The following is a 26,005-nucleotide window of genomic DNA, read 5'->3' on the forward strand; positions in this document are numbered from 1 at the left end:
AGATAGATAGATAGATAGATAGATAGATAGATAGATAGATAGATATGGATGGATAAATATATCTTCAGATAGATAGATAGATAGATAGATAGATAGATAGATAGATAGATAGATAGATAGATAGATAGATAGATAGATAGATAGATAGATATGGATGGATAAATATATCTTCAGATAGATAGATAGATAGATAGATAGATAGATAGATAGATAGATAGATAGATAGATAGATAGATAGATAGATAGATAGATATGGATGGATAAATATATCTTCAGATAGATAGATAGATATAGATAGATAGATAGATAGATAGATAGATAGATAGATAGATAGATAGATAGATAGATAGATATGGATGGATAAATATATCTTCAGATAGATAGATAGATAGATAGATAGATAGATAGATAGATAGATAGATAGATAGATGATAGATAGATATGGATGGATAAATATATCTTCAGATAGATAGATAGATAGATAGATAGATAGATAGATAGATAGATAGATAGATAGATAGATAGATAGATAGATAGATATGGATGGATAAATATATCTTCAGATAGATAGATAGATAGATAGATAGATAGATAGATAGATAGATAGATAGATAGATAGATAGATAGATAGATAGATATGGATGGATAAATATATCTTCAGATAGATAGATAGATAGATAGATAGATAGATAGATAGATAGATAGATAGATAGATAGATAGATGATAGATAGATATGGATGGATAAATATATCTTCAGATAGATAGATAGATAGATAGATAGATAGATAGATAGATAGATAGATATGGATGGATAAATATATCTTCAGATAGATAGATAGATAGATAGATAGATAGATAGATAGATAGATAGATAGATAGATAGATAGATAGATAGATAGATAGATAGATATTGTAGCTTATGAAGGTCGAGTGTCTTTTTTAAATATCACTTTTTCATGTGATTAAAGTGCTATTTAAAAAAAAAAAACATCAATCAAAATCTCTTCATATACTCTGGAAACATTTGTAAAACCGGGGGTACTGCAGCCTCACATGCGCGCGCGCGTGTGTGTGTGTGTGTGTGCGCGCACATAGTAAAGTCCAGATATGTGACTCGACAGTCAACGGAAGATCTGTACATTCACCAGCGTAAAAAACCGAGATGTCATGTGTAATAACGTCCTCCTCTGTTCGAGTAAAGTAGAAGCACTGAGACGCGTGTGTGTGTGTGTGTGTGTGTGTGAGTGAGATGGCGGAGGGGGAAGTCCCTCAGGAAATCCCCGCACCATTTACTGGGTGAAAAACTGTGACCTTCTGAGCTTCTTTTTACAAAGCCATGCTCCCTTCGACACCGACCTGATGAGAAAATATTATATATACATTTTAATATAGAAGAAAGTAAAAAAAAAGTAGACTTTTTTTTAAAAACATTGTAAAGAAAGGAAAAAGAAAGAAAGAAAGGCGGATTCTGAAAGATGGACGACGACGTTACGAAGTTGCGGAGTTGCGCCACTTTGAACACTTTCTATCACGAAACCCAGCAGGAGATCGCAAATCTAAGCCGCCAGGTCATCACTCAAGAAGGAGTTATCGCAGAATATAAAAACAGACTGGCTAAATACGAGAGGACGTGTGTGAGAGTTGAAGGAGAAGAACCCTGCTTGGTTGGACCATCTAAATCTCTGGTGGAGAGCTTGTGTAAGGAGAACTATAAACTGAGCCAGAAGCTGAAAAAGGCAGAAGTGGACTCAGCTGAAAAACTGGAGGTCAGTAAAAAATACGATTCCCTTCGTTTATTAATCATTTGTCTGTATTTTTATAGTAGAATCATCTTCAATCTGTCTTGACGTACTCGAAAAATCCCCCCTTTCCTCCTCGAGATCACACACATCATCATAGATAGACAGGTGTGACTTTTTATCAGGCTGAAAAATCATCTTCATCAGGGGCGAATGTATATATATATTTATATACGACTCCGAAACCTTCTCATGAACCATATATTCATCCAAATATTCATAAGGTATAGTTGAAGCTCTTCTCTGAAGTCATACCTGATGCAATCAAAGTGTTCAATGGAATCTAAATCAAGGATCTGGGTGAGGGTCAAAGACCTTTAAACCGTGCAACCATGCGTTCAGAAATCCTACTGTGAAACCGTCAAAACCTCACGCCGTGATATTGTGAAAGAAAAGTGCACAATAGGATTTTGAACATTTTTTTCACACAAATGAGGGATTTAACCTTCCAGGATTGAACTTCCATTGTGAGTAACGTGGTCTAATTCAACAGGAGATCCAAAGGCTACAGCAGAAGCTGAGGGAGAAGGAGCAGATGCTGGATCGGCCAGAGTACGAGAAGGAGCACGAGATCCTCCGGCTGAGAGCCAGCCTGGCAGCACGTGACCGGGAGCAGGCCACCCGGGATGTTCTGTGCAACTCGTTGGCTGATGAAGCTGAGCAGCTCAGGGGGCAGTTGGTGGCCACGGTGAGAGTGTGTGAGGAGCTGCTGGGGAGGATGGAGAAGCAGAAGAGTCAGCCGGCCATCACCGAGCATAAGATCCAGGGCAATGAGGTGTGTATGGGGCAGGGAGAATGGGGAGATTATGTGTATCTATTTACTCACCTACCTACCTACATACGGTTATGTTTATGTTATTTGCGTATTTATTTATTTATTTATTTACTCAACCAGGTTGATCCTCAGACACACAAAGGCATTTTGATCCCGAATAAAATTTATATTGCAAATAATCTTTTAAAACCGAATAAAACATTTTGTAACTGCATTTCGGTAAAATCTAAAAATATCAGAATTAAAGAAAAAAACAATTTTTTTTTTCAGCATCCTGATTTAAACCCGTTTGTGACTCCTCGTCAGGCGGCCGATTCCTCGGAAGTCGCTCGATTGAACGTCATCACAAAGTTACAGGAGGAGAACCAGCAGCTCAAAAATCGCGTGACATACGTAAGTAACATACGTAAGACCGTGACTCTAATATGCTTTTTCAAACGATAAAAAAAGTCCTCCTGCCATTTCTCTGACGCCTTCAATCCTGCCTCAGGTGGAGAACCTGAACTCCAAGTGGCAGAAATACGACCTGAGCAGAGAGGAGTACGTCAGGGGATTGTGTCAGAAGTTGAAGGAGTTGAGCGGTGGGACGCCTGCAGGAACCGTTACTCTGTACCAGCAGGAGATCAACCGTCTCAACGGGCTCCTGGAGGAGAAGATGCGCGAGTGCGACAGGCTGAGCCGAGAGCGAGACGATTGCATGCAGAGGAAAAAGGAGCGCATACAGATGCTGGAACAGCAGGTCATTATTTAAAAACGCATTCCGTTCCGTGTTATCCATTCGATTCTAAGGGTCGAAGGTCGTGATGATGATGCTGGGGGGCATCACCCTTATCCCTTTTCACAGGAGACATTATTAGTGTTATTTGATGTAAAATATGATAAAGAGGAAACACACACATTAGTACATGCTTTACTTATTGTATCTTCTGTAAATATCGGATATATGCCTTGTAAAGAACACATGTTGTGGAGGAAATGGGTTCTGAATATATGATCCTTAGTTTCACACCTCAATTATGAGCAACATCATCAGAGACGTCCTGTTCCACTGGTGACATCCTGTTCCTCGAGGATGTTTGTTTCGATCTAATATTTACTCATCATTCTCGCTGTTCTTTTTCCAGGTCCTGGCTTACATTGAAGACTTTAAGTCGGAGAGAGCGGACAGGGAACGGGCTCAGAGCAAAATCATGGACCTTCAGGACGAAGTGGGGCGTCTGCAGCTGCAAATCCGAGCGCAGGCAAGTCAGTCTGCATTTACTGTATCTGCTCTATATTATTAACCATATTTGCAAGACGTTTACTTACACTTCTGAAAATACGTTTGTTTCCTCAGAATTCCAGGGAAGCCACTCCAACACGGAGGCTCCTACCCAACTTAAAGAAAACAAGCCGTAAGCAGGCGGAGACGGTCGAGCCGTTATTGCGGAACAGCCCCCCGGACTCGAGCGCCAGGCGGCCAATCGCTCAGCTAGCTGCATTCGGGACCGGCACGTCCGAGCTCCAGTGCCCGCTTTGCCACACCATGTACGACGATAATCACACGGACGAATACATGAACCACTGTGAGGAGTGCGCCCGACTCTGACCTCCACACATTTCACACTCGGACAAAACAAGATGCACTACAGAGGTGTGTGGAAAAGAAGGCAGCGTGGAGACGTTAACGCCAAAGCGTACGACCTTCACGTCTGAAAGGGGATTAAATCCTCAGACTGGACTTTTCCACTTTTTCAGCCATATTAGGATTTATTACAACTCTGGAAGAGGAACTGAAACAGGAACGCTCCGAGAAAACCGACTTCAGATTTAAAACGGGTCATTCCTGATTTATAGACTCATCGGGTCCACAGAAACGAGTGCGCAGTTATACCACGGCACTTTCCAGATTCTCAATTCCGATTGGTTGAAAGCTGCTGATTTGATTTCTAGACAGCAGCAGTTCCGATACTTGGACAGTTTACAGGTTTATATCAATGTGCTGTTTTTGATATGAAATGGCAAGGAATTATGTCGTAATAAATACTTGCACCACTCCATTATTGAAGGAGTTTCCAGTATCAGGAAACAGGCAGAGATAAAGCTATACGTTTTCTGCCATGAGCCACCTAACTTCAACTTATTTCCTGCAAGAGAGGGGAGGGGGTCAGTGTGTAACAGCAGTGTGTAGCTGCTACAGTATAAGCCATAACAAAATCCTCTTAATTGGACATTCCATTAAAGAGTTGCTGTGGTATAAGGGGAATAAACCACTGCATGCTGTCATTGGTATCAGTATGTATACAAGAACATGAATATGCTCCCAGGGGGTTTATTCAAACGTGTGTCCCTAAATATTATATATATATATATATATATATATATATATATATATATATATGTGTGTGTGTGTGTGTGTGTGTGTGTGTGTGTGTGTGTGTGTGTGTGTGTGTGTGTGTGGGTATGTGTGTGGGTTGCATATATATTTTGCAAATATTTTATATTGGATGCTTAATTATATAATTATTATTTATGTTTTTTATGCCTAATTAAAGCCATTTGTTTAGTTTTTTTTTTTTTCCAGGCACAAAACACCTAGTTTTGAATTGATTTATATACCAAGTGGAAAAAGAGCTCATTTTGTTTGAGCTTTATTATTATAATTTTTTTATTATTATTATTATTTTTATTATTATTTTAGTCAGATTTCTACAATCAACAGTTGTTTGCTTGATATACCTCAGTAAGTGTTTTTTGCTTTTTTTTTGTGGACTTTTGTGAATTTCCAGCACTTTCATGTAAAAATTCATTTATGTAACTAATGTAAAATAATGACAATGTTTGTTTAAAAAAAAAAAAAAAAAAGAAAAAAAAGAAAAAAGATATATATATATATATATATATATATATATATATATATATATATATATATATATATATATATATATATATATATAAGCTTTTCACAAAGGAAAAAGTATAAAACATCCCTATATTTCACTGTTGTGGTTATGGTGCTATTTTATTTAATTATTTGTATTTTATGTAACAATATTTCATATATATATAATATTGCTTAAAATGAAATTGTGATTGTTCTGAAAACTAAGAACACAAAGCACACAAATGGCTTATGGTGTTGTTAATCACTTATATAACCACACACACACACACACACACACACACACACACACGTCTTCAGAAATGTGTGTTAGATGAAGTAAGCTGTAGCTTTGCCGTGCAGTGTTGATCGCTGTCAGACTCGGAGGCGTCATTTTGACTGTTAGGTACTTGCCATTTGATCGCCTCTACAGTCAAAGAAAAAAAAAAATTCTAGTTCTAAGTAAGAAAGGAAGTTCCCTACAACCTAGTAAGATGTGAAGGACATAAAAGCATTTTAAGTCTCAGTCTTTGTAACATGAGGGCCTACAATTTGAACACCTTTGAAGCTTAAATATCAGCACACATCAAATATTATCTTTGTGTTTGCGGAAGGGAAAAGAAGAAAAATGAAACGGAAGTAATAAGGAAGAAATCTGACAGTGTGTATTTTGGTAATAAAAGGGTTTTTGAGTGGAGGTGATTTTTAGTGTAGTGTGTGATGGGTTTTGTATCAAATAAGTGACGGCGTGGGAGAAAAAAAAAGTCCCAGAAATAATGTTTGATGATGATGATGATGATGATGACGATGGGAACGTCATGTGATAGCAGGTACAGTCATAGAGATTCGCCTTTTGACTTTCGTTTCTTTGAGATTCAACAGCAGGCGACTGTTTCTCTGGGCATGTTTTCAGTAGCTTGTAAGGATGAGAATATCAGACAGTTCCTGGGATTGTGGGGACAAATGGCTGCTTCAGACGTCCCCACAAAAAAATACAAAAGTTTTTTTAAAAATTGAAATAAGTAAATGGGACCTTTTCGATAGTGAGATTTAAATTAGTTGTAGCAGAATATAAATTAGGTGCATTTATACATATTTTGGTGTGTGTGTGTGTGTGTGTGTGTGTGTGTTGGAAAGCCCCTTCCTAACTGTAGCTGCAGTGGATTCCCAGCTGCTCCAATCAACAGTGTTAAAAAGTGGCATCTATTTAAAGTTAAACAGGCGAGCATGGATTTAGAAGTATATACACACACACACAAACACACACACACACACACACACACACACACACACAAGCAAGTAAACTTAACATTTAGTTCAAGTGAACGGAAAATTTGATGACAGGTGTTCCAATACTTTTGCCTGTAAATGTATATAAGTGGAAGTTTCCCTCTTCTTGAACTAGGAGACTTAAACCTGCTCTAGATGATTTTGAACTCTGCCTGCACCCCAGGCCTCCTCACGTCACCTACATCAGCACCTGACTTTACCAACACCCTTGTGTCTAAATAAGCACAAATTTCCACAAGCAGACTCCAGAATCTAGTGGAACATCTTCCCAGAAGAGTGGAGGTTATTAGAACAGTAAATGGAGACTCAGTGTGGAATGTGATGTTCAAAAAGAACATAAGAATCTTATAGTCAGGTGTTAACAAAAACATATGTAGATATATATTATTTTACTTTATTATTATATTAATATGTGACAGATTTCCTGGTGGTCTAGTGGTTAGGATGTGGTGCTCTCACCGCTGCGGCCCGGGTTCGATCCCCGGTCAGGGAACCAACCCCAGCCATTAGGGTTGCACAAGCCTTAGTGCCGGTCCCAAGCCCAGATAAATGAGGAGGGTTGCGTTAGGAAGGGCATCCAGCGTAAAAACATGTGCCAAATCAAACATGCAGATGATCCGCTGTGGCGACCCCTAATGGGAGAAGCCGAAAGAAAGTTTTATTATATTAATTTGTGACAATTTTGGTCATTATTAAAATCAAATAGAATTAAATTAAGGTGAAATATTTGTATTAGCAGTATTAGCTGTATGAATGTAATTTATTAATTTTATTCAGAGTTTTGCTGGTGTGCTCTTAAGGCTCAAAATGCAGACTAAGTTTTGTGTATTTTTATGTTTTTGGTAAATCCTGCCATCGTTCTGCCCAGAGTGACTGTGTACATCTCAAAAACGGCTCATCTGTGAATCATTATAACTGTGGTCTGATCATGGAGATGGTGGGGGGGAAGTTCAGAGATTTGTTTACGGTATGTTTGCTGATCTGTCAAAAGAAAAAAAAAATGTATGCGACAGTCATATCATGACGTGCATCATGTGTTGAGAAAAGTTATAAAAAGAAGGCCGTGAATTATTCTTCATGAGTTTGCAGGACTACTCACAGCAGTGTGAGAGGTTTACACACACACACACACACACACACACACACAATTACAATTCTGGCCTGTTTTTAGTTTCCATTAAAACATTTGGTGTCAAGTGTCAAGTGTAATTCGGTCTCAGTATCTGAGACCCCCATATAGAGACACACATCATGTACACACATGCCATTTTGGGGAAGTGTGTGTATTTTTAAGATATAAATAATACACACGCATCCATACAATCACATCTCTTTGTGGGCACAGTTTGTCCCCAGTATGAAATAAATACACACACAAACATGATAGCCTTTAAAGGACAATTCGTCACGCACACACATACACACAGACACACACACACACGCATACACACACGTGTGTTTTTATATAAAACATATATAAAGGTCAGCCTGTTTTTACTTTCCATTAAAAACACATAGTGTCACTGCTAAGAAACCCCTCACATAAAGTTCATCTGAGACCCCCAAAGAAATCTTACACACACGCACACAAACACACTCACACACAAACACATTCCCCTGCGTCACGGAGCCTGAACGACCCCGGGCTCAGACATGCCACCAGGAGGAGGAAAAACTCCAGCTGAAGTTTCACCCTGCTGCGCTCATGTCATCTCTTTCGAAATGATGTTAACACGTCTCACTCGTTTGGTGCAATCTGGTTCTCACTGGCTGTGTGTGCATGTGTGTGTCTACACAATTGTGTCATTTGCATACCTGCTATCACACACACACACACACACACACACACGCTGCAAGCTCACCACATGACAAGCAAGTCGAAAATAGTTACAGAGCCGAGTGAGTGGGCTTCATGATTGTTCTCCTAAAAGAGCTGCTCTTCACACATTTGGATGGTGGGCTGGAAGGGATTCTCCACCTTTTTTAAAACACACTCCTACACACACACACACACACACACACACACACACACACACACACACACACACACACACACAAAACACCACAATCCTCCCCTTTGTGGAAATAATTAGGTCAGGAAGTGTCACATGATTCTTCAAAGACCTTTAAGGGGGAAAACGTCCATCATACAAATAGATATTTTCTTTCGTTCTTTTACTCTTTCTTTCTGTCTTTTTTTTTTTAAGCAAAGTGAAATGCTACGATTAAAAGAACTACGACGCCGATTTCACGCCACCGATCCAGACCACAAATGGATGGGAAAATCCCCTTAACTACACTCCCTGATGTAGAAGGAGCTGTTAGCACTGACACGTCCACACAAACACACAAACCCCTGCTTCTACCTGCTCCAAACAAAAAAAAAAAAAAAAAACACTTCACTCCAGCCTTTAATTGGACATGGAGCTGAAAATAATGGGAATTTCCCCATAACAAGGGAATTCCCAAAGCGCCATTTTAGTCTGTGGTGCTCCCTGTATTTCTCCTGTATTTCTCAAAGCTTTTCCCAACTGAATTCCTTTACTTCTTAATAAACGAACACCATGTGCACTTGTTTGCTCATGAAACGATCGGATCAGCTGATCAAGCAGCTCAACATCACAAAAAAAGCTTAACTCAGTAGAGATCTTAGTTTCTGTTGTGTCTGAGTTTGTATGAGTTTCTTTGTCAGGGTTCATTCAATTTTCCTTTCAAATCAAACCTAGATTTGACCCGGAGTGGTGCGGAAAACAAAAAACACAGTTTTCCTGACAGAAATGTCTTTTTAATGGAAGAGAGTCAGAAGACCAAAAAGTTCTGCTGACAGATACTTTCATTTTGACAAAAGATGGTCACCAGTGAAGGGTCTATGAGGGGATTTTTACTTGTCACATATACATTACAGCACAATGAAATTCTTTCTTAGCATAATACCAAGATGTTAGGAAGCTGGAGTCAAATATGATACAGCCCCCAAGAGCACAAAGAGTTGAGGGCCTTTCTCAGGGGCCAAGAGTGACAGCTTGGCAATATTGGGGCTTAAGTCACTGAACTTCTAAACAGTAATCCACTAAAGCCTTAACCACTTCTACTTCCGATAAGCTAACAAGAGGGCAAAACGGTACCTCAAATAATCACTCTGTGCAACCTGGTTGAGCAGAAAAGCATCTCAAAACATCAAAATTCTGAAAAAAACTGCAAAAGGTGACACTTGACTGTTGGCCAAAGAACAGGAAGCTGAAGCTGTGGGGACAGACAGAGCGAAATTATAGATGTAAAACAGACTAAGAAATCAGAGCGCAACAAAACAGTAGGATTATTATTAAGTGTTTGTACAGCAGAGAAAAAAGCGTATCTAATAGGTGCCTACTGTAAATAAGCTGTTTCCCAGACTAGGAATGTAGACATCAAGGTTCTTTGTGGATGTCAAAGGTGGACACTGTGCACGAATATTTTGACGCACTGTTTTTTCACTACCAGGTCTGAGTTGGCATTTCATAGGCCTACAAACCGAATAAGAGGTAAAATACTTGACGTTTACAATGGCGGATTGTGAACAGAAAAAATATCCGTGCTTCCTGCTTCCTGGACTCCCCCACTTCACGAAGTGCCGCCGCTGGAGGATGTGCCAGCTTTATCGTTACTTGTACATTTAGTGCTGGATGCAGCAGGATGCCATTGCTGGAGTTCAGCTCAGACAAACCTGTATTGTGTGAGCCTATGAGCAGCAGCAGGTGTTTCCCCCCTGCACCCTTTTTTTTAAAGAAAAGAACCCTTCCAATGATTCAGAGAGTTAAACCAGAGATGTGCACGAGACCAGATTTAAATCCTGGAGGTTATTTCCGTCCGTACTATTTACTAATGATGCCAGTAAAAAAAATAAATGCAAATAGATGAGTCACCAGAAGCACAGCGAGCCCGGTCTGGATTACATGTTTTTTTTTTAGTGTCTTATAAACAAGACGTGATCATGTGGAGGAAAAAAGCCCTGTATGTGAAAATATCCGAATCATAGAAAGAGGAGAAAATCCCGTGGTCACACAACTGCAAAATTTAACGCTGGAACGTGATGTACGCGAAAAGATTCGAATAACCGTGTGTATAAAATTCGGCCTTTACACACATTATGGCCAAAGGTATTGGGACACTTTTTTTTTCTTTCAGCTGCCATAAACTTGGACATCTCTGGATGTCTTGGAATAAAATGTCCCCTTTTTTTGAACTAGGAGATGCAAACCGCTGTGCACAAAAGCCAGCTCCATGAAGATATGCTTTACATTGTATTGGAGAAGATCTCCTGCTCTGACCCTCAACCCTACTGGGATGAAATAGACCACTGACTGCACCCCAGGTCTTCTCACCTCACCTACATCAGTACATGACCCTAATCTGCACAAGCACAATCCAAAATCTTGTGGAATATCTTCCCGGAAGAGGTGGAGGTGAAATGGGATGTTCAAAAAGTACATATGAAACGTTAATGGTCAAGTGTCCACAAACATTTAGCCATATACTGTATTCTCTTCCTATTTCTCTCCGGGTTTTGCAAGCTTGTCAGACAAAGCTGTATTTTTTTTTTCCCACACCGATTGTCCATGCGGGAACAGACGGTCAAACAAATGTTCCTGTCTTACCCAACACCGTCCACATTTCATGCTTCAACACCGTCAGCTTTGCGTCACCGCCAAGCTGAAAACATTTTGCCTAAACATAACATGACCACCACATTACACACTGACTGACATTAGCACAAAAATCACAAAATAAAAAGGAGCACTTTAAGTAAATCTTCCGTTTTGGCTCAATCTGCCATTTTCTTCTGTCACCTAAAAAAAAAAAAAAAAGCTACTCGAAGCAGAAGCTGGTTCTAAAACAAAATTCATGAGAGGAAGTAGGTGATATATCACCAGCATTGTTACTGGTATCAACTGAGACACGTACTTCCTCTCCAAAAACTGAACATGAGAGTCAGATTTCTATCTTCTAAGGGGAGAAACGAAACAAAACTGCCGTGACCTCGTTTTTTTTTTTTGTAATTTTTTTTTTTTGGAAGGCAACTCAAACGAGCAATCTAGCTACTGACAAGCAAACTTAATAAAAAATAAAAAATAACTGAAAGATTATGCAAAAATCTGAACAGGGGACCACATGCTGGGGGGAAAAGACCCTGAAATTAACCGACATCAATTAACAAAAAAAATTTAATTTGAATATGCAAAAACATGATAATCTTCTGCTGGAATGAGGCCAAACAACTCGTAAAAAACACTCGCGTTACCTCCACCACCGCTAGCGACAACAACAGACTCAAATACGGAAAGTCGAGTCAAGAAGCTTTTATTGTCATTTCAACCACATATAGCTGACGCAGTGCACAGCGAAATGAGACGTTTCTTCAAAATAAAGGAGGAAACCTTGTGAACTTGTGCTGAGAAAAAAAACTGAACAAAATAAATCTAAATGTGAGGAGATAAATTTGTGTCAATAAAGTGAGAAATTATACAATAAAAACAAAAAGGTATGAAATTGTGTGTGTGTGTGTGTATACATATACAGTATATGTGTGTTCTTTTTGAGCATCGCATTCCACATTTAGTCCCAGTTTGTGTTCATCAGCTACCATGGTATTAGTAAAGTCAGTACTGATGTAGGTGAGGAGGCCTGGGGTGCAGTCAGTGTTCCAATTTATCCCAAAGCTGTTGAGTAGGGTTGAGATCAGAGCTCTTTAGCAGGCCACTCAAGATCTTCCTCTCAAAACCATGTAAACCATGTATATGTGGCTTTGTACACAGGGGCATTGGAATGCTGGAACAGGTTTGGGTTTTGCAAGTGAATGCAAAATTTTATGAAACTGCATCCAAAGACATACAATTATACAATTGTGCACCTCCAGGTTTGTGGTAACAGTTTGGAGAAGAACCACATAAGGCAGGAAAGGTCAGGTACTTGTGTCCATTTATATATATATATATATATATATATATATATATATATAAAACTCGGTCAATTTTATGCTTTGTTACGCGAGCAAAAAATTGAGGTACGAGCTCGAGACGCCGCTGTTAGATGGCGGAGCAAAGCTAGAAAGCGAAGACTGTGACAAAAATTAAGATAAGCAAAGAAGAAAAAGTAAAAAATTTAAAGTTTGCGTAGTGCACAGTAGTTATAGAGTAGCAAAAAATGAGTTTTCCCTCCACCTCCGCCAGCGTCTTTGTTAGCTCAAGTCGTCTCATCTCCAAGGTAAATACACTGTATTAAAACCTTATTACATCTATACATACTCTTTATTTTTATTTTTTTTTACAAGATTTGTTATTTAGACATGTATTTTCCTTATTTAATAACATGAAACATAAAAACAGGGTGGTGGGGGACCATTTTTATATAAAATATAAATAAATACAAAAAAGGAGAAATTTAAACCTTTAACGCAACACACATTTATTTACGACGTTTCTTTCTTCTCAGATATAATTAATTCATGAACCACCCAAATTAATTTTAATCAGTAAACATTTGTTTTACTGGTGCGTCAAATTTCAAATCCAGAATCAAAATCCGCCATGTCCGGCAATTAAAACCGTCCGTGTGGAAACATAGCCAAAGTTACCTTTTTTTCCGGTTTATGTAATTTAAAACACTATAATACCTTTAGAATATTTTGTACATTTGCATAAATCATCCATATTTGTCGATGACCATTTAATTAGAGTATTAAAAACTTGAAAAGTATTAATTTAAGGTACATTTAGGACAAGTTGTGATTAATCACGAGTAAACTCATGACAGTCACGCGATTAATCACGATTATACATAATATAATAAACATTCAAGCCTATAAAAAGAAAAGGCAACAGTAATAAGTAGGTGAGGGATAAAAAATATATATAAATAAATAAATAATAGTAATAATAATAATAATAAAAATTTATATATATATATATATATATATATATATATATATATATATATATATATATATATATATATATATATATTTTTTTTTTTTTTTTTTTTATATAATAAATAAAAGGCCACAGAGATAATCTTGTGCTGGGATGTAGACCAAAATTAACCTACAGGGAAAAAAGAAAAGTTCCTCGGGTCTTTTTTTGTCTCGTGTCTCGTAGGAGGCAGTGATCTGGCACAAAGTGAAAGTGCTTTTGGCAGGAAGTGAAGTGGGGGGAAAAGGCCCAGCTTCAAAGGTCGCACTCTGGAGGTGGTTATGTATAGAAAAAAAAGGAAAAAAAGGAAAGGTAAAGAAAAAAGAAATGCCTGAAAAGCTTTGAAGCAGCTCTGTAGAAGTGAACTAACTCACTGAGCAGCTCTGTGAGGGTACACAAATTGCACAAGGATGTGAGTAATGGGCTCGATTTGAGTTTCAGAATGTGACACCGGGCCTCATCTCACGTCCCCCCCCTTTTCCGATAATAAAGAGGAACTTTGTGACTATAGTAAAGTTATGAACAGGCAAAAGCAAACTCATTTCTCTTCCCTCGTCCTCCTGTATTTAGTCAAGGGCTGCCTCAGCTGCCTCATTTGCGGGGGTTTCATTCCTAAAAAGCCCACCTGATTCATTTCTGCTCTAATTAGGGACTAGTGAAGCAGGTCTGATTTCTAAATGACCAACATTCCGACGTTTGTGACGCCGATTCCCGGACTGCCGGGATTTCAGTAACGTTCCGGGACGCAGCTTTTCCACGTAAAAGAACTGAGTACCCAGAGAAGTGTGGACCTCATTAAAAAAAAAAAAAAAAAAAACATTGGCCAGAAGGTGTTGATTCACTTCCTGTAGCTACAGAACAAGATTTTATCATTTCTTTTATCTTTTCTATATATAAAAGCTCGTTTATAGAATGAAATTTGTGCAACTGTTGTTCCGTTCGGGTTTTGGTAAGGACACGCTTGTTTGGGGAAGGAGTCTCCAGTTTTAGAGCTTTTTCCACCAGCTTTTTTCAGACTTTCTGATTCTCATGTAACACGACCGATAACATGAACAAACTACCCTCGAAAACGGGGGGGAAAAAACTGAAATAAACGGATAAAAAAACCCCTTGTCTTTAATAATCACAAAAATTGAATCGTTAGCGAAGAGTAGAAAGTTTGACCAGGTCATTCTGCCTCATTACTGAAACTAATTTAATTTCTATACATAAGACGTTGGTCAGTGAAGTCTTTAGATGCTTTAAGACGCTGTCATACACATAGTGAAATTGAAAGATTGAAATGTTGTCTAAGCTTCTTCCACTTTTTTCACTTTAAATGGTCTCCATTTAACCCTAGTTCTATATTTAGCCAAAAATCACACACCGATTCTAAAATCGACACCCGGATATCGGTCAAGGGTGCATTTTTTATTAATTTTTTCCCAAAAGCATTGACGCCAAAAATCCAGTTTCAACCCGAAGCCTGAATGACCAGAATGAGATCATTCTGATTTCACATCATCCGTCTTGCTAGACCAGGCACGTTTCAAAATGGGTATTTTATTCAGGGAAAGATTTTCGCTTACTCACTCTAATTCTAGTTATTGGTGAAGAAAAACTCCCTGAGACAAGACGAGGAAGAAACCCTGAGAGACAAAAGGGAACCTGTGTCTTCCGATGAACAAAGTGGGATTATGATTTTTTTTTTTGTATACAATAGAACAAAATCCACCTATAATTTGGGAAAAATAAGTCATATGGTTTCATGTGTCATGTAGGACGGGTGGTTTATTTTGCTGGTTAAGACATTGGACTTCTGACCGGAAGGTTGTAAATTCAAATCCCATTCAATCCCAAAAACCATCAAGCTGCCAATGCTTGAACCCTCAGCTGCTCAGATTAAAATGCAAGTTTTATGGCTGTCTGTCAAACGGCATAAATGTAAAGGTTTGTACACACAAACAAAAAAAAACCCCTGGTCATAAACTAATGAGGGTTAGCAACCGGGAAACCTTTTCACCTGGAATGTCCCGCTTTACTGTTGCTCAACGATCCAGAAAGCGTCACGTGATCATCAATGTTACCTAACCACTGCTCAGCAATTACATAAGCAGCCCTGGCCAGTTTCATACAGACAAATGGACACGCCCCTTTTACCTAATCCAGGCTTACATAATAATAATCAGGATACAATAATAATGCTGTGTGCAGACTGGAAAAAGAAAAACCCCAGAATACACAGATATACAAATTCACGCTTTTTACGTCACGTGATGATGAAAAATACTTGGAATGCTTCAATGAATCCGGTGTTAAGGGTGCCAGGTTGTCCGTACTTCCGTCCTTCTCTCAGATGTGCTTCGTCATTTAAAAAAAAAAAAAAAACACAGCAGTGTCTTCCCCCAACCCAAACACCGTCATTGTTCAAATTCGAGGAAACGTTCACCTTTTATTTCCCGCAACCGGTGAGGAAGTGGTTTTTCCCATTACTGGATTCTCACAAGGGAAGTGAACAGGGTTGAGATTTGTCTCCCGTCATACACTTCTACACCGGTAACACCCTGAACCCCTGGAGCTGAATGCTGACTCAGGGGGGAAATGATACCAGAGGATATACCGTATATGTAGCATTTGATAATTGTGTGGAAATTCTGTGATTGAAAGACCTAAAAGTTGTTCATGCAATATCTCCATACTCGGGCATATGACAACTTTATGGTAGATGTCTACAATATTTTAGTATGTTGTACTTCTCATTGTGGACACCAGGTCATGTGTATGGTATTTGCTAGATTTTGGAGTGTTTGTGTGGACATTTGTGTGCATTTATCCACTAGGGGTGTTAGTAAAGTCAGGTAGTGATGTAGGTGAGAAGGTGAGGAGGCCTGGGTTGCAGTCAGCCTTCACATTTAGGTCAGAGCTCTACAGAAAGAGATCTTCCACTCCAACCAATGTGAAGTATATCTTAAGTATATAACTTTGGGTCTTGTAGCTCAAGTGAAGGGAAATTTTCATGCTATCCAAAGGCATCCTATACAATTGTGTGTTAAACTCAGAGGTATATGTTTGGGGAAGAACCACCTATGACTGCAAAAGTCAGGTGTCCAAATACTTTTGTTCATACAGTGCAGGTCCAATGCACAAAACCCCCCAAACCTTCTTCCCTAATTAATCTTGCTGGGGTTTAAACTCTCACCCTTCTGCGCTGTAGCTCCCGGTTTATCTTCTAACTCATCTTGGTCAGATGCGCGTTTGTAGGAAATAAGCACACAGACACGTAGCCCTGCCATTCCACTGTATTCCATCTTTCAAAAAAGAAAGACAAGATTTTTAATATTACTTAACAATATGTTAAAAAGTAGCCAGTCAGGCTTCAGTGTTAATACAATATACACTCTATAACAGATCGATAGTGTGAGTATTGTTCTTTTCTTTCAGTTCGATTCTGAAAGTAGTCTGATACAAGCTGGCTACAGGATGAACCAAAGAAAAAAAAAAAAAAAAAAAAAGAACAGAACTGGAAAAAAAAAAAAAAAAAACCCTAACACTACAGAACAGTTGTTTTCTGGAACTGAAAAACCCAACATGAACATTCGGTCAAGTATTTGCCATCTTCCTGGTGGTGGACCAAGCGGCCAAGGGAAGTGGGTTCAAGTGCCCTAGTCCCGTTCCCTTCTCAGCTAACTGTAATGAAGTGCAAAATCCGTTCGCATCCACAAACACTGGGAATAAAAGGCTCTTTTTTTCACTTCTTAACAACTTCAGATTTATTTTCTTGTTTGGATGATTCGTGTGGCCTCCACCTGAACACAAGGAGAGGATTTTTTTTGAAAGGAGGAGTGACTGCCACCTCAGGGACGTATTCGAAATGGAAGAAAACGAGAACGGTAGAGTGGCATTTTGGGGTTGTTTACTTTTTCCCCCCCCTGTCTGTCCTTTTTTTTCCCCCCTCCTCCTCTTCCTCCTCCTTTAAGTACTGCAAAGCTCAGTGTCTGGATTCTTTTGAGGACCCATACAGCGGCAAGGACAAGGCAAGGCATTGTGGGTAATGTAGGTCGACGGAGTAGCTGGTTGGAGCGTAGCAGCACTGGGATCAGCAGTCAGCCTGGTGATAAGAGAGACAGAGAGAGAGAGACAGAGAGAGAAAGAAAGAGAGGATCGCTGATTGAATCCTGACGAGGATCTCCTCTCGTCTTCTCGTTAGTGAGCCGCAAACGTGGCCTTTTTCAAGCTAAAATTGGACCAGTTGATTGACAGCCTCTGCCTCGTCTGGCGAGCAGAGTCCAAGCAGAACCTGAGCGGAGGAGAACAGATTAAAAAAATGAATGAAAAAAATCAAGATCGGTGACTAAAATTTCTAGTTTAGTAAGCGAGACGCACCTTTTAAAGCATTCCACCTCACGCTCGGTCTCATCCATATCGACATTGTCCAGGTCGATGTCCTTGGGCAGGAACACGTCGTCTGTAAACGCAGAGTTTCTCACAGTTAGGACTATTAAATTATACAACAATGAACCAAAACTAACACCTCCTCTTTCTCTCTGCCAAGTCAAACATCTAAAGTATCAGTGATCCTCTCCCTTTCTTCTTTCCAGACCTGCCTGATTCATCCCGACTTCCTACTTCTGGATTCAATCCAGATCATTGGCTGTAGCTGTAGGATGGTTCCACATGAACAGTAAAGATCCATGAAGATGGATTTGGATTGTAATTAATATACTTAATGGCTTATCACGACAATTACCATGAACACAATCAGTGAACAGTTTATAACCTCAACTATGATGGAATTATAATGGACGTTCGGAGATACACAGACGAGGATGAGGTTTCCTTTTAAGTCTGGTTCCTCTCAAGGTTTCTTCCCAGTACCATCTGAGTTTTGTCACCAAGTGGCTCACTCATTAGGGATAAACTTACTAATTTAGAAATATAACATTTATATTTGTCATTCTATTTAATCAAAGATGCTTCGGGACAATATCCAATATTAAAAACAGATCAAACAATTAAATATTGCATATTTAGTTTATTCATTCCTCTTCTGTTGATGTTTGTAAGACGTCATAAGGCCGGGTTTGAAAAAGTATTTATAAAATAAATAAATACTAAAAAAAAAAAAAAAAAAGAAAAAAATGGAGGGGGGGGCATGGGGGGAGCAAATAATTACATGAATTGAGAGAGATTATTTTATTTATATCTCAGATATTATAAGATTTCTAAGAAGGAACTTTTGATCCAAACAACGAAGCAATAAAGTGACGTTTCAGGCCTTTTATTTTTATTCTGCTGATAATCAGATCTAAAACGATCCGTGCTCATTTTACATCACGTCGGTTATTTCGCATAGATGTTGACGTTATCCATTCCTGGTAAATATGTTAATTTTCTAAGAATAAACATTGGCCATATCTGCTGATGAACTCACTTTTCTCTACTGTAGTGACTGTAGGTTTCAGACTAATGAGGGACATTATTCATGGTGAAAACAGATGGGTGGAGTGATACATACAGACACTGAAAACTCCCAGTGCAGTTATTATTATTATAAAAACTCAGACACCAATCAAATTTGTGGACCGGAACTACCCTATATGGACAAAAGTATTGGAACACCTGATTTTTTTAGCAATATAAGGTTCTTCTGCAAACTTTTACCACAAACTTAGATTTGGATGCGGTAGCGTGAACTAGGCTACGTCTACACTGATCCAGATAAATGTGAAAAACGGCGGTGGATGGATTTTTTTAAACCCTGCATGCAAGAGGGTGGATATTGTGTTTACCTATGGAGTTATTCATCTTGTCTGCCTTCTTCTTCTTGTTCTTCTTGGCCTTGCTCTTGGGCTGGGGAGACTCGGCTGCTACGGCTTTACCGTTCTGCTCGACGGTCGGAGGCTCGGGCGAGTTCCTCTCCTCTTTCACTCCGTTCTGGTGCCTTTTCCCGTTTGTCCTCTCTTCTTTCTTGGATTCAGAGAGCTGCTCCTCAACTGGTCTGGCCTTGACTTTACTGTCTGTGTGTGGTGGGACTGGTTTGGGGGTGGGTTCTGTTGCTCGGGGCGGGTCGTGCGGTCGTTTTCCGGCCTCGCCGTTGATTCTGGAGGTGCAGTTGTGCTGCTGTTTGGGTTTCAACCTGTTGCCGCTGGGTTCTGAGTGCACCAGACAAGGCAAAACTTCAGCAGGCTTTTCTCTGCCGCGTCGTGGGCTTGATGGATGAGTTTTGACTTGGGGTAGAGGTATGAGCTCTTTAACGGGCTCTTTAACGGGCTCTTTGAGACGGACAAAGCCGTGTAGCAGCTGCGCTTTGCCATTCTGCATGCTTTCCAGAACGTTCTGTGCACTCTGGCGTAGCGGCTGGGGGTTGTTAGTGGGAGCGGGTGACGGAGACGACCTTTCAGGCTTGGCTGTTGAGGTTGGAGCTTCTTTGGCCTTGTTGTCCCTCTTTTTCTTCTTGGAGGTGGATGTGTTGTTAGTGGTGGTGGACGAGGCATGGAGCTGCTGGATCTCCTTCAGACGGAGCAGCTCCTGCTTAAGCGCTTCTTCCTCCTCCTCCTGGTGCCGCTGCTGTGCCTCCAAAAGCTGCTGCTGCTGCATCTCCCGCTCGCGCGCCTCTGCCTCCAGACGTGCTTTCTCCTCAAGCTGGTGGAAAAAAAAATCGCTGGTGAGGATCAGAATGAACAATGAACAAGAATCATAATGAACAATTCCATAAAGGACCATTAGGGGCCACTGTTGAGTAGATATTGTCAGTGGACAGCTTGTCAACAAACAAACAAACAAACAAACAACAAAGCACCCATATAGTAGGTGCACCTGTTTTTTTTTTGTGTTTTTTACCTTCTTCTGTTTGTGCCGTGCACGTTTGGCCGCTTTGGCGCTGGTGGCGGGTTTGTTGCCGCCGCTGTTAATGAACTGCAAAAGATCCTCCACTTTGCGGTGGTCCTCCATCCCGTCGCGCTCCAGCTCTTCCTTCTTGGGCTGTTCCTCTTTGCGCTTGGTGAGGCGCAGCCGGAGCTTCTCCCGCATCTCAGCATAGTTTCGACTAGTGGGAGCTGCAGGAGGCTACGGGAAAGGAAGAAATTCAGAAGTTATTGTATCCAAGCGGTAAAATAATTTAGTGAAATTGTTGAAGTTAAAAGTCAGTACGCTCTTCCTCTCACCCCTCCATGGCCAAAGAATTCACAGTAGCAGCAGTCGCAATATTTTCCTTCTTTTTGATTGGTGGACGTGGAGGTGGAGGAGCTGTGTTCGGAGCTGCTGTCTTCGTCCGGACTTTCTTCGTAAGCCTGGTGCTCATAGGCTCCGCCTCCCTCGCACCGGTGACCCTCGCAGTCCGGATCGCTGCGGACAACAGATTCATTAAAAAAGTGTGAAACGTAAAGAACGTATAATAAATCGGTATCATGTGCACACACCAACCTGCACACACTGCTCGGCCCACTCACTGGCCCCTCCGCCGGGACGGACAGCTGCTCCACCCCGGGTACACACAGCGTCTGGTGGGCATCTAAAAACCCCGGGGCAGGAGCTGCAGTCTTTGTTAAGGGCTGAGTAGCAATGCTGGGGAGATGTGTGCTGGGGATGACCGGGTGGGCGGCGCTGCTGAAGGAGGGCAGGGAGGGCAAACCGGTGGGGCTGTTCCTAGGAGCATGGGGGCCGGATTGTATATGGTCCTCTTTAACTATATTATGGAAAACTTCACCTGAACACGTGGGAGGAGAAAAAAAATAACGGAATAAATTCACAGTAGCGGCTACGAGAGCGCGAAGGTAAAGGCGATGATGTGCGTACCAAGCGCCGCGGCTCTTTTAGCTGAAGCGTGGATGTGATTGTTACTGGACTGGACAGTGGTGGCGGTGCTGGAGACTGAGGAGATGGCTGAGGACGTTGCCATGACCACCTCGCCCGCCTCCATGAAGGCATCTTGGTAGTTAAACAGACACTTCTTCTTCTGAGGGATGCTCTTCTTCTCCTTGCCCTCAGGAGCCGGAAGGCATGAGGAGCTAGGGGCGGGAGGGGCGGAGTCTAACCCTGGGCAAAAGAAAGGGTATGAGATAAGAGGAGTTGAGATGCTGATTGATGTACTGCAACTGATAAGAGATAACGTGAGTAGAGGAAAGGTGTCGTTCACCGGGTAGCGGCTCCTGCAGTAGTACGTTTGGGTTCCAGTTCTTCATCATGTGTGTGTCCCAGAGGTTCTCGAATTTAAGCGAGGGACAGGACAGGGAAGCGCTCCAGTCTCCGGCTCCACCACTGAAGCAGCTTTGGTACACGTGTTCGGGGAGAGCCGGGCTGAACACCTGCTGATGCTGCTGCTGATGCTGCTTTAGTCCTGTGTGATTGGATACTGGTGCTGGTGGGAGAGTCTACAACACCAAACGTGTTCACATACACACAAGCATATTACAGATAAAATATTAGTCATACTCAACATGTTAAGAACATTATCTATTTATCCACTCATCCATCCATCCATCCATTCACAAATATACCTATGTATCTGAAAGTTCCTCTTTATTGCATCTAAACTATAAAAGGTTGATAAATTGCACCACCTGTTGGTAATGACATGACAAGGCAGCAATAATGCAAAACGTTCTTAGATAAGTGTCAGAAAAATTGTTGTACATCCATTTATACATGTTATACTTAAAGCACTTTATTTCTGACTATCCCTGATACTCTACTCCATGCTTTACATAACCAGGTCCAGTGTTTAACTGTTTGGTTGGACAGATAGTTGACAATATATCTGATGATTTTATTTTCCCTTTTATTAAAAATATACCGAAGCGTCTAATTTATGGATTTTTCCTGGGTTTTTCCCGGTTTCACAAACTTCAAGCCAAAAAAACTGAGCCCCATAACATTAGACCAATGAAATTGCTGAACGGGTTCAGGTGAACCAATGAAACTCTTTATATTAAATCAGATGCGCTCCCACTGAATCGGGCCGCACCACATCATAAATATGGATGATGTTCCTCTGACGTTTGACCTGCCGCTCACTCGGACTGTCTACAGGAAATGTGACTCATTCGTCACGCTGAAAACAACCGGGCATAAAAAAAAAACACACTTCACCTGTGTTCTGAGCTGCACGGCATCGGGAGAAAAGATTCACCGATGGTGATTTTTAAACGCACGACGATGCTAAAAGAAAAACTCTCGAGAGAAATAGTTGTGAAAGGAAGGAGGAAGACAGTGAACAATGACTTTCTTGGTAGGCTACTGTTTAGATACAAGCCGTGTAACAGACAGTCTTTCATTAAAGCCTGTGTAAAGTTCATTAGTTTCAATGTAGACACTGCGGCTCTTAGACAGGTGCGGCGTATTTATGTTCAAAATAAAAATCTGTGTCAAATTCAGTGGGTGCGGCTTATATATGGGTGTGCTTAATATTCCAGAAATTATGGTAATTCTGTTTTAATTTAATGTTAGAAATATACACAATTAAAACTGGCCTAATTGTATTTTTAAACGGAAATGAAATATATGAAATGATGAGAATTTGGGGTGTTACAGTACAGGGTTTTTGCTACGTTGCTCACGTGTACCAGATGCAATCCGTGTTTTTCGTGCAGAACACAGCAGTAAAAATCCGAGTCCCTCACGAACATATTAAGTGGCGGACCACAAGCTTGTTTATTCTCCGCCTCGCACTTTGAGCGCAGTCTCACCGTTACTGTTTGTTCTGCGCATGTGCGAAATCGCTGCCGCTTCCCGTCATTGACAAAGTTTTTACGACTGTCTATGAAGTCTTTTGTCTTTTATGTCCAGCTTCCAGAATTTCTCTTAAAAGGACAAAATCCTGAAATCTCTGCATATCAAAAGAGTGAATGAATGATGGATGGATTTAATTAATTTGTGAATAAATAAATTGAATAAATAAATTAATAAATAAACAAATTGCATTTAAAAAACACACAAAATTAAAGTATGCTGAAATTAGAACAATTAATTAGAACACATTTTTAGAAAATTCAATATTAAACAAACAAACACACACAAACATACACACACACACACACACACACACACACACACACACACACACACACACACACCTCTATTACTCAAATAGGATGAAACAATTGTAAAATAATTTAATTATTCCATTAATTCATTTTATTGAATCAATTTGTGCCAATTTAATCAATTACCAAGCAGCCATTTAATTTTTAGAAAACAGTTTTAGAAAATGTAGACTGTTGATATTTACAAAGGATGATAATAATAATAATAATAAAACGACGTTGATATATAATAATAAAAAGACATTGCATTTCTTCCTCCAGAGAACCGAAACTAAACTTAAAAACAGAGGTACGTACCGAACCGTGAACTTTGTGTTCAGTTAAACCCCTAATGATAATAGATATAAAAGTAACCCAATCTACCCCTTCATACACACACACACACACACACACACACACACACACACACACACACACACACACACACACACACACACACACACACACACACACACACACCTTTACACTGGGATTACCCAATCTACCTGTACAAGCCTTTCTATAATGTCACATTGCATTCACACACACACACACACACACACACACACACACACACACACACACACACACACACACACACACACACACTTCCGTTTCATAAGATTGTACATGTAATTAGTCGGTTTTTAGTTTTGACGGTGTAACAGACTGTTACATATCCCAATAAAATCTAATGTGTGTGTGTGTGTGTTTGCATTAATTCGAGTGTCTGACCTTGCTATGTGTGAGGGGAGGGCTGGAGTACAGTGTGGGCAGCAGCGGCCGGGGCAGATGGGGCAGGTTGTGCATGGGCAGGTGGCCGTGGATGTGGGGGTAGAGGTGGAGCGCAGGGTGAGCCGGACTCTTGTCTGTGAAGAACTGATGGGGTGGAGTGTGCAGGTGCCGAGGAGGAAGAGCGGCAGTGCCCAGTCCTGCTGTACCGCCGTCCATGCTGCTTTGGTTACACACGTGACACTCGCATGGGTCCTGCACCTGCTCCACCTTAACAGGGAAACACCACAAACACACACACACATTTTATACACAACGTTCCACCACAACTGCTCAGATGTTTGGACAGAAAAAGATATTTGAAAAATAAATTTAAATACAAAAAATAAAAAAATAAAAAAAAATAAAAAAAATTGCAATGTATACAACCCTAGAATGTAACTATAATTGGATAAAAAATTTTAAGTAATTTATAAAAATGATACCACTGCTGTGGTATAACGAGAATAGAGCACTTCATGCTTTTATAGTAAATAATCAGACAGAGTGGTAACAGTGACTCATCTACCTGTGCATGCGAGTAGGAAGGAGGAGGACTGTCTCTCTTCCCACAGGACAGCTCCCCCTGCTGGCTCAAAGGCTGAGTGCTTCTCTCACCCTCCACTTCCTCATCATCTCCCTCAGAGGAACTGCTGCTGCTCCCACGTGGAGGCTACGGAAGTAAAATAAATCTTTTCAGAAAATGTGCAGGTGTAGACTTTTATCATATCCGATCTAGTCCTGGTGAAAACTGCCTATTTCAGGATTTTGATCTTGCTGTGCACTTAAACCTGATTTTGGATCAGTCCCAAAACGTTCATCTTGTGGCTCCATGCCGCATTCAATATACATCCTTAAAACGTTCAATCATGTTCTTAACAAATGAGATTCAATTCAACTTTATTGTCATTGTGCAAAGAGGCAATAAAATGCAGTTAAACAGAAGGGCATAAAATCAAGAACATATCGGGAACCCTAACGCGAACCTTAGACGGACAGTCTGGTCCAAAGAATGTAATTTCTTCACCTAAATAATTTTGTGGCACCTCTGGGGAAGGTGAAGAGATTAAAAAAAAGCTTAATAAAATAAATGGACATTTAGGTTGCCACTGGATGAAAACAGGTTCCCTTTTGAATTTGATTCCTTTCCAGGTTTCTCCTCTTACCATTTCAAAGATTTTTTTTTTTAAGTCATTTTAGAAAAAAAACAACATATAAACAGACTTAATTTTCATTGAAAAAAAAAATCCTCCCTTAGCATGAAAAACAGCTTTACACACTCTCGGCAGTTCATTTCTCCAAACATTCAGCTGAAATTCTTTGCCGTGCCTCTTGGCAAAGAGGTTCTTCATTAGTTTTTTTCTGACCTTGTGATCCAGTTCATCCCAGAGCAGTTCAAAAGGATTTAGGTGCAGTAACTGGGCAGACCATTTCATGATAAATATCACTCCAGCTGACTGTTCGCTCACTAAATAACACTTACAGAGCTCAGACGTACGCAGTCTAGACGGAATTGCATGGTGCGAGTTGAGGTATGCAATAGTAGTCATGTTTTTTCAGTTTTCCT

At 40.2% G+C, this 26,005-nt stretch overlaps 2 protein-coding genes across 4 annotated transcripts in view; one reads left to right on the plus strand and one right to left on the minus strand.

Moving 5' to 3' along the window:
• The first annotated feature begins 1,203 nt into the window (after positions 1–1,203).
• Positions 1,204–4,709, plus strand: tnip2 (TNFAIP3 interacting protein 2). 3 transcript variants are annotated; one of them, XM_046874085.1, is made up of 6 exons: positions 1,204–1,767; positions 2,294–2,575; positions 2,882–2,968; positions 3,066–3,314; positions 3,700–3,816; positions 3,912–4,709. In XM_046874085.1, the coding sequence occupies exons 1-6, from the start codon at positions 1,477–1,479 to the stop codon at positions 4,161–4,163; spliced, it is 1,278 nt and encodes a 425-aa protein (XP_046730041.1). In that variant the 5' UTR covers positions 1,204–1,476; the 3' UTR covers positions 4,164–4,709. The 3 variants fall into 3 exon arrangements, with proteins under 3 accessions (XP_046730041.1, XP_046730044.1, XP_046730035.1); XM_046874088.1 differs by having other exon boundaries at positions 2,846–2,968; positions 3,700–3,820; positions 3,912–4,116; XM_046874079.1 differs by having other exon boundaries at positions 1,205–1,767; positions 2,846–2,968.
• Positions 4,710–16,929: 12,220 nt separating this feature from the next.
• The window catches only part of fam193a (family with sequence similarity 193 member A), a 29,968-nt gene continuing 20,892 nt past the window's right edge, over positions 16,930–26,005 (minus strand). The window contains exons 14-23 of the mRNA XM_046874156.1: positions 24,968–25,111; positions 24,403–24,669; positions 21,783–22,017; positions 21,443–21,682; positions 21,071–21,353; positions 20,812–20,992; positions 20,489–20,713; positions 19,438–20,290; positions 18,032–18,113; positions 16,930–17,945 (exon numbers count right to left, since the gene is read on the minus strand). Coding sequence (XP_046730112.1) covers positions 17,852–17,945; positions 18,032–18,113; positions 19,438–20,290; positions 20,489–20,713; positions 20,812–20,992; positions 21,071–21,353; positions 21,443–21,682; positions 21,783–22,017; positions 24,403–24,669; positions 24,968–25,111 — 2,604 coding nt within the window. The 3' untranslated portion in view covers positions 16,930–17,851. The remainder of the gene's footprint in view (positions 17,946–18,031; positions 18,114–19,437; positions 20,291–20,488; positions 20,714–20,811; positions 20,993–21,070; positions 21,354–21,442; positions 21,683–21,782; positions 22,018–24,402; positions 24,670–24,967; positions 25,112–26,005) is intronic.

Source organism: Silurus meridionalis, chromosome 2 (assembly GCF_014805685.1).
Source record: "Silurus meridionalis isolate SWU-2019-XX chromosome 2, ASM1480568v1, whole genome shotgun sequence".
NCBI classification, from domain to species: domain Eukaryota; kingdom Metazoa; phylum Chordata; class Actinopteri; order Siluriformes; family Siluridae; genus Silurus; species Silurus meridionalis.